Below are 9,332 nucleotides of genomic sequence, written 5' to 3'. Positions count from 1 at the left end.
CCCCCCCCCCCCCCCCCCCCCCCCCCCCCCCCCCCCCCCCGGGAGTACCTTCTGCCTAACTTTCCTTTTCTCATCCAAATATCCCACCAAACACGAACTCCCTGGAAGCAAACTCACCTGCCTCTGCGGATTCCACACTCGGTGGATGGGAACCCATCTGCTATTAGTAAACAGGGTAAATGGTTGAGCCCGTGACTCCTATGGCAACATCACATCCAATTCGTGCAGGTGAGAACCCCAGAGGCAGCATTCCAGTTAACAGTGAGATGTTAAAGAAAGTGACAAGTTGCCCCCTTGCTGGTGAGGATCAATTTCCATTCATCTGCCCAAAGACCACAGAGGGTCCTGAGCTCAGTTACACACCATGGTTTGACCTCTGATGCCACCAACTTTTTCCCTGTCCATCCTCGGAAGGCTGTGCTGAAGAGCAAGGCAGACATCAGGAAAGAAGTGGCAGACGGCAAAAAAAAAAAGCCCCCAAATCACCACGGGCTGACTCTTCTAAGTCCTTAGCAGTGTTCAGAGCATTCTCCTCTGACCGAAGCCCTGTCTTCCATTCCAGGTAGACTAGCAAATTAACAAAGGTCACGCTAGCGGCATGAAGGACAAACACAGAGCCCACAGGATGCCTTGACCCAACACTCCCAGGGCTGAACTGGGTCCAGGATGGCGACTACGTGGCTTGGGCACTACCACCCTCTCTTTCCAATCCCATGGCACCACTGCGGTTCAATCACAACACTCCTTCCCATTGTGCCTAGGCGACTCGAACCAACACCCCCAGCAGCCACTATCAACAAATCACTGACTCAACTTCAGGTTGCGGAAATCTACTTGCCGACCCCATGCAGTCAGACCAAGCCTGCCAATGTGAGGAGAAGAGAAGCAAGCTCTGAGCTCACCCCAAGCAGACAGCCCCAGGCTCTCTTGCCCCTCCTCCAGAAGCATTTGGATGATGTTTAGGGAAACGCCCCCGCTCCCATATGCTTCCTCCCCACCCTCTTAGCGCTGGCCACCACCACCTCCCCCGGACAGCCGGTCCTCCGAGAGGTGACGCAAAGTAAATGCCAATTCGGACCCAAATTCCGACTGGCAGCTGGCAGGACTGGCAGAGAACCCACTTCTCCCTTTCAGGTGCTGGCTCAAGGCTGAGGACTTGGCCAAGCAAGATGGTACCAATCCTTTTTCAGTCTATCATCATGGCCAGCAAAGAGGTAACCAGCTCACAAGCACAAGTCATTGCTCCCACTCCTCCCCCAAAACCCACCCACAACCCACCCCCTGCACCCTGGGGAGCTAGTTAAGCTTGTTGCAGATCTCCAGCGCTTTCTTGTAGACCTGAGTCACATCGTCCATGTCCACGAGGAGGGAGAAGCTGCTGTCTCCCAGCCGGTTCCGGTACCGCTTCAGGTACTGGGGCCGCGGCCGGTTCTGGAGCCCCTCAAAGTCCTGGATCTGGAGGAAGTTTTCAGCAGAGACGCAGCTGCGGATGCGCTGGCGGGCAGGGCGATTCTCCTGCAAGTCCAGCAAGTCGAAGGAGTCGCTGGACAGGACGCTGTCGTCACTGATGACGCTGGAGGGCCGGCTGTAGCTCCGGGAGAGGCCTTCGGCGGGGACGCCGGGCTCCAGCAAGGATTCCAGTGTGGGCATTTCGGGGCTGACGAGGGCCGGGTCCATAGTCCCTGCTGAGTACTTGCTGCTGTGTTTCAAGATGCCCTTCCTGCGGCAGGAGAGGCTGTGGGAAGTGCCCCTGGCTGGGTCTGGGGGGCTGGGCGATGGGACGCTGCTGCCCAGCGCATCGTTACTGTCCAACAGCTCGGAAGATTCGCTGCGCTCTGGGGACGAATAGTACCCCGATTCTCTCTGCTGGGTCTTCTTCAAGATGCCCTTCTTGGGCATCGTGGCCGACTGCTTGGGGCTGAGTTTACCGGGCACCTCTGCCTCGGGGGAGCTTGGGAGGGGCACACCAGTCCGACACAAGTCCTGCTCCATCTTGAAAGCAGAGGGCAAGGCAGGGCTGACCACGCCTTCGATGAAGCCCGTGCTGTGGGAGCGATGTTCACTGTTGCTCCGCTTCTTCAGGATCCCTTTGGGCCTCTTAGAGCTCAGCTTGGATGGGCTTTCAGGCACCGAGTCCTGGCCAGACTGGGCAAAGTCATTCTCTTTCTTGGACTTTTTCAGTGACCGCTGCCGCTCCAGCATGACTTCTGAGGCCCCGGGTTTGGCCAGGCCCTTCATTTTGGCTTCAGCCTCAGCCTGCAGCCCCGTGGAACGGTGATGCCAGTCGATAATGCGAGCCAAGAGCGGTGACTCGGAGTTGTGCAGTGCATCACAGTCACAGACACTGCTCTTGTAGCCCCAGTTCACCCACCAGTGGTTGGCGATGTCCTCAATGGTGGCCCGGCGATCGGGGTTCACCATCAGCATCCACCGAATGAGTCCTCGAGCGTCTGTGGGACAAGAGAAGAAGAATGATACGTCGCACGGAAGCCTTTGGCCTTGACGGGGCCACCGCTGTAGGGGTAAGGAGACCCCACTAGGGAATGGGAGCCAATGTCTTCCAGACAGTACATCAAAAGCATCATCAGGACGCAGAACCACAGGCCAGTGCACTGTCACATCTTGGCACGTTTTTGCATAGAAATAAAGGAATGTCCTAGAACTACCAAGCTCTCCATCAGCTCAGATCTTCATTAAATGGGGAAGTCCAGGTAACCAGAACAGATTCCAGACCCGGCCCCAAGCAGGCCCCACCATTCCTTCGGTGGCTATCGTTTTACCAAAAGGGAAAACAGGTGGAGGTTACCGAGGCTTTTCTTTCGACCTCCAAGGTAGGCTCGTGGAAACACACCATGCTCAAGGTCATGGGGGAAAGTGTGTCAGCATGAAAAGGAAACTGAGGGCTGAGATGGTGAGAAAAAGGCTCCTCATCAGAGAAGGAAAGACAGAGAAGGGTGGAGAGGGGCTCACATCTGGCATACCTGGGCAGGGAGAGGGGCCATCCCCAAGGCTGGCCTGACCCCGGGCCTTGGCCAGGTTCTGAGACCCACACCCAGTGAGCTCACCTCTTCTCCCTCTCTGACATAAGCTGTCGCCTACCGAGCTGTCAGATCCGAGAGCTCATCTAGATCTGCTATCTGCTTATAGCCTGGCTGAGACATACCGTGTGCAAATCTCTGCTGCCAGAGGGTTAGGGGAAAGGCCCAAAGGGATGTTGAGGAGGCCACAGGAACCAACTGACTCTCACAGCTTATAAATTGACTTTTCAGATCAAACTGTGCTTCCCCCAATGGGAGTTGAATTAGATCCTGGGAAGGATCTAAACTTCCCAGGCCCCACCTCCCCCCTCAGCTGCTTGTGTAGGCTAATGAGTAGCTGGTGGGGGCCAGGCAATGAGACCAGGGGTGAGCTACACCCCTGAAAAGCAACAGGATGATCGTTCCCTTCAGACATTCAGGAAATATCTTCTAAATTCCTGCAATGTGCCAGAAACTGTGTTTGTGTGTTGGTTAGCCGATGAGGCAAATAAGACCACCATGAGGGTCACCTGGAAATTTCTTAAAAAAAAACCACCAGGCTGGCCTATTTAAATAAATAAATAAATAAATAAATAAATAAATAAGCATCTACATATATACATATATGTATAACACAGTAGTCAAGAGTCAACCCTCATTCTTTACAGATTCTATATTCTCAATTCTCCTGCTCACTAAAATGGATTTGTAACCCCAAAACCAATACCCGGCCACTCTCCCTGTCATTTGTATACATTTGCAAAGTGGCAAAAATTTGAGTCACCCCCAGCCTGTATGTGTGTTCCCAGCTGAGTTCGAAGGAGGTGATGACGCCCTGCCTTCTTGTTTCCACCCTCATACTGTAAAAATGTGTACTCTTTACAGCCTGTAATAGTCCATTTTTTCCATATTTTTGTCCTTGTTTTTTGGTGATTTCACCGTGTAAAATGCCCCCCCCCCCCACCATAGTGCTAAAGCACTGTCTATGGTTCTTAAGTTCGAGAAGGCTGTGACACACCTTATGGAGAAAATACGTGTGTTAGGCTTCATTCAAATAGGAGTCATAGCGCTGTTGGCTATGAGTTTGATGTTAATGAGCCAATAAGATATTTCAAACGAGGTGTCTTTAAACAGAAATATACATAAAACAAGATCATATACTGATCAGTTGACAAAAATATTGTGACCAGAGATTGAACCCTGTATTTCCTCTCAGAGTCGTGCTTCAGTATTCACCATCTCAGTGCTCAGAGCAACTTTCTAGAACGTAACTACTGGGAAGAATGAGAATCCATTGTGTGTGTGTGTGTGTGTGTGTGTGTGTGTGTGTGTGTGTGTATAGCATGTCTATCTATGAAGGTCTGTGTTAACTACATTTCAAAGATGTGCACAGACTTTCCATCCACACATGACCTTCTCCTATCAAGGGATGAAGCTTATGACCTTGGCTGCTTTGACCCACAGAACATGGCAGAAGTGACATTATCTGGCTTCCCGGTGCTGACATGAAAAAGGCCTGGAAGCTTCTTCTTTCTCTGTCTTAAGAGCCCTGAGCTGTCATGTTAGAAGTCTAGGCTTCCTCCTGGAGAGAGAGGCCTGGGGAGGGACTTCGTGCAGGGGAGCCCACGTGGAAGGGCAGTGAGCAGTGGTCATACAACCAGACCCAGCCAGGTGGCCATCTGAATGCAACTGTAGGAGAAACCCAAGCACGGCCAGGAGAGCTCTAGCCAACCCAGGGAATCGAGAGATACGGTACCTAGTTGTTGTTTAAACCACCGAATTTTTTTTTTTATTGATTACTCAAGATTTTATTTTGTGATTCCATTTTACTTTGATATGAGAAGAAAAATCAGGAATTGAATTAGATTTGTTATCCAAAGTAGTAAAACAGATTGGAAAAACTTCATGAAAGAAGAAACATTCAGAATCCTTCATGACCCAGCTCATCTATTTTCATCCTAAACATACAGAGAAAAGAGCTAATTCAGAAACCACTAGCTGGATGCGTTTTGATAATTGTTCGTAAGAATATTAGAGACCCAGCTCCTTCTAAACCCTTACGTAGCTACTATTTCTCGAGGTGTGTATAGTTCTTCTCTCACTTCTGATCGGTAACTATAATTCATGAGAGAACGCCTTACTCTGTAAGAGTAAATGTCCCCTGCTTTTGTATATTCAGCTCAGCTGAATTTGTTAGTGCTGTCTCTTACAGGACAACTGGTGAGGCAAAAATTTAAAAATTGGATATATTTAAGGCGTATAACATGATTGGTATACATACACATGATTAAATGATTACTACAGTCAAACCAATTAATTCATCTCCTGACATAGTTAAACTGTGTGTGTGTGTGTGTGTGTGTGTGTGTGTGTGTGATGAGAGCATCTGAAATCTATCATCTTAGCCAATTTCCAGTATAAAAAAGAAAGAAAGAAAGAAAATAAACCACCAATTTACTTGGAGTGGTGGGGGGGAGGGGTAGAGTTGCTATAGCAATAAATGATGCAATAAATGACTCCAAGCGCCATACCACATGCCCCCGGGGCACAACAGTGAAAAAGAGCGGTTGCCACCCTCCTGGCACTGAATCTAGTTGAAGGTGGTTTATATGACTGCATGGGCTAGAAAGGACTTCATAAGATATCTCTTCCAAAATTAAAAAAAAAAAATTAATGTTTACTCATTTTTGAGAGAGAGAGAGACAGTGAGCATGAGTTGGGGAGGGGCAGAGAGAGACAGACACAGAATCCAAAAGCAGGCTCCAGGCTCCGGGCTGTGAGCACAGAGTCCGATGCAGGGCTCGACCCCATGAGCCATGAGATCATGACCTGAGCCGAAGTCAGACGTTTAACCGACTGAGACACCCAGGTGCCCCTCTTCCAAAATTTTAATTAACAGTGGAGAGACTAAATCTAAATGGTAAGGGACTTGCCCAGGTTCGCGTAAGCCGGACTCCCAGCCTGCCTACTGTATAGAGCATTTGCTCTAGAAATTCCATTTGGGAAGGTTTGGGCAGAGCAGAGTTATCAAGCCAGCTTTGCCAAAAGGCAAAAATCTGAAGAGGAAAAACAGGAGACTCCTTATAGACATTCAAACAGAAGCAGCAAGTGTGAGCAAAGGCAGGACAGCCAACCACTCCCGCTCGACCTCTAACCCTCCAAGGGCACCGCACCTGAGGGCTGCGTGGGCTCCCGGTACTCTCCACTGCTGATCTGCCGGATGAGGTTTTTGTGATCGAAACCATCGAAGGGCATCGTTCCATAAACAAGGGTGTAAAGCAACACGCCCAGGGCCCAGCTGTCCACCTGGAGCAGAGAGACGGGGTATACAGGAGCTCAGAAGCAGGTTCCAGGATGCCTTCCAATCCATCGGCCTCACTGCCTGTGAGCAGCCACCCACAACGACCCCAGGAACTGAATGTAGCCCCTTGTAGACAGGTTCCCGCCCGCAGCCTGACAACTATAGGCAAGGCAGCTGTGGGCTGCTTCAGAGCCTGACCTTTCCATTTCCAAAAGAGACCGACAGTACCAATCTACGAGAGAATTTTCTTAAAAAGATTATCTTCTTGGATCCTCAGTATAATGTGAAATAGGTAGGGCCTGGATTATATTCAACCCCATTTGACAGATGAGACTACTGAGGCATAAGAAAGCCAAACGATATTTCCCCAGAGCCCCTCTCTGCCAACGTGATGGGTACAAGACTGGGTCATAGGACCCTTCACTCTTAATCCAGGAATCAATTCCTTCCTGCACCTTCTTCAGATGGGTCAGGGGCTAAAGACTCAAATGCTTATGAGAGCCAGGCACGCAACAAACATGAACAAAGCAAGAGAGAATCTGGGGTATGACGTGGAGCACTGGGGACGGAGACAAACTGTAGAGTGCATTGATCCACCTTACAGAGGCAGCCTCCCCTTGGCAAACTGCTTTCACATAGCCAGGCGAGCCCAGCACTGCCAGATCCTCTGGTTTTTCAGGAGAAGTCAGAAACTGGACTTTGATGTGAAATCTCCCAATTATTAAAGGTTTGGTCAATTTTCTTTTAGAAAGACTAATGTGGCCAAATAAAGCCTGCTTGCTGGCCAGATCGCAGGCTGCCAGCTTAGAACCTTGGAAAGCGATCATCGAAGATCAAAGAAGCATTTATTACCTCTGATAAATGTAGTGTGTCAGGTTTTTAGAGTTTTGTAAATTGAGTCTGATGCTCCTTCCTTACACTCTTATTTTAGAAAGACTTTCTCTTCACTACAATTGGTAGGGGGCCTTGGCATCCTTCTTTCACCCTTCAGCCTTGCCTTCAAACACTCTCAAAGAGATAAATATTTGGAAGGAAACATTTCAACCCACTGAGCAGCTGCTATTTAAGGGATAACCAGCGGGTGGATCTCTCCATAAAGAGAACCTTCCTTTTAAAGAGAATAATCACTCACAACTCACGCATTTTCAAAATAGCATTTACACATACGCATCTCTCACAGTGGCCCTGAGAGCCTTTAGGCATATAAAGAAATAAACACATTTCTCGTGAATTAGAAGGTGCAGTTAAAACTGTAATTCCTTAATCAAAAATACATGCTGTCAAAAATACATGCTAAAAGACAGTCACTGCAGAGTTAGGGGTTTGGGGGTTTGTTTTTTGATTTGTCCTAACAGGGAAAAACTAAAAACAATCTGTCTAAATCTAGGGAAGTGATTAAGTTATGGTATATTCGTACAATAAAACATGTCTTTATCAGAAACCACGCTTTTAAGTAATAACAAATTTAGAAAATGTCACAATATGATTTTAAGCTAACAAAAAGCCAGACACACATATGTATACACATATATATAATGACTGAAATTATTTTTTGAAATGCAGAGATCTACATTGGAAAAAAGTCTAAAAGAGAAGTCACAAAAATGTTAAGGTAACTTTATCTTCTGGATTTCTCAAATTTTCTCCCAGGTGTCTACATTATGGCTTTTATAATCATATAAGGAAAAGTCTTCTTGCATGGCATGCTTTTTTGTTTGTTTGTTCTTAAGTATTGCTTAGATCCAATTCTCACCCTCCCTCCTCCCTTTCCTCCCCTGCCTCCACCCCCCACGCACCAGCAGCTTGCTCACCTCTGGCCCCCGGTAAGGTCTCCCATTGACAATCTCAGGAGAAGCGTAGAGCGGGCTCCCGCAAAACGTTTGCAAGAACTTGTCCTTCTGGTACAGGTTGGAAAGCCCAAAGTCAGCAATCTACAAAGAGAAGCAAGGCAAAGGGGGGCCTGTTAGTGTCCCAGTGAATGTCTACAGTAGATCATCTGAGCACGAGGGCGCCTGCGTGGGTCTGCGGCTGGGTCACCATTCTCTCTCCGGTCCTTAGTCTTCATAAAGGAAGGAGTCCACAGGACCGGGCCAGGGACTCCCAGCTGCAGTCCCTGCCACCCACCACAACTCTGTCACATCCGCCCACTACATGCTCTCTTACTTACTCAAAATTACTCCCCGCGTGGCCTTTATCTTCACTGCAGTTTAGGCCTGCCCTGAGAAACACCCAGGAAATCACTGGCTTAACGTTTCTGATGCACAACGAAGTACACAACTATTAATCTGGAAACCGCCCATCTGTGGCCCAGCTAAACTCACTCTGCACCCACAGAGCGTATCACACGTTGGAAAACCCCGACCAGTGCCGCTGATACCCCGGCATTTTCATCTGCCCGCACTCTGACCAGAACCGTATTTTGCCAAACCTTGTGACCCTAGATGAAATGGACCCGGAGCCCTGGATTTTGAGTCATTGTACAATCAGGCCAAGCTCTGCCGCCAGCCCTCTGTGTGACATGGAACAGGTCCCTTAGCTACTCTGAGTTGAACCACCAGAAAATGGGAACCCAGGATCCTTTCCTGTTCTGGATCACAGGATTATTGTGAGAATTTAAAAAAAAAAAAAAAAAAATCAATCCAGATGAGAACATGAGTGTAAACCTTTAAGTCTTCAAGCTCCACGCAAATGTTTTACCCAACCCTGGTTCTCTGGTACAGCACATCCCTTAGAATCACTGTCTTCTGTCCTGGTTTCATTACCCTCTATGGCAGTACTCTTCTCTGTGTGTGTATGCGTGTGTGCATCGTGCATAAATATATACATCGCATAAATACACACCCATATATACAGATAATGTACATTTATGTACGTATGTATACACACATGCCGTATATATAACTTCCCCTTGCCTGTTAGACTCAGTCCCCGAGGCAGGTTGCATGTTCCACGTCTTCCCTCCCCACCCAACGAATACTTGTCACGCCAATAGGCAAAATATTTTGAAAAGCACA

General features: G+C 48.4%; 1 protein-coding gene across 1 annotated transcript in view; it reads right to left on the bottom strand.

The window, feature by feature from the left end:
• Window positions 1-45: 45 nt before the first annotated feature.
• The window catches only part of NUAK1 (NUAK family kinase 1), a 71,973-nt gene continuing 62,686 nt past the window's right edge, over window positions 46-9,332 (bottom strand). Inside the window, exons 5-7 of the mRNA XM_040491012.1 lie at window positions 8,130-8,249; window positions 6,191-6,323; window positions 46-2,450 (exon numbers count right to left, since the gene is read on the bottom strand). Of these exons, the coding sequence (XP_040346946.1) occupies window positions 1,297-2,450; window positions 6,191-6,323; window positions 8,130-8,249 (1,407 nt within the window). The 3' untranslated portion in view covers window positions 46-1,296. The remainder of the gene's footprint in view (window positions 2,451-6,190; window positions 6,324-8,129; window positions 8,250-9,332) is intronic.

The sequence above is a fragment of the Herpailurus yagouaroundi genome, unplaced genomic scaffold (assembly GCF_014898765.1).
Source record: "Herpailurus yagouaroundi ecotype Mexico unplaced genomic scaffold, PumYag 182, whole genome shotgun sequence".
Taxonomy (NCBI): domain Eukaryota; kingdom Metazoa; phylum Chordata; class Mammalia; order Carnivora; family Felidae; genus Herpailurus; species Herpailurus yagouaroundi.
This window is presented reverse-complemented; position numbering and strand designations above follow the sequence as displayed.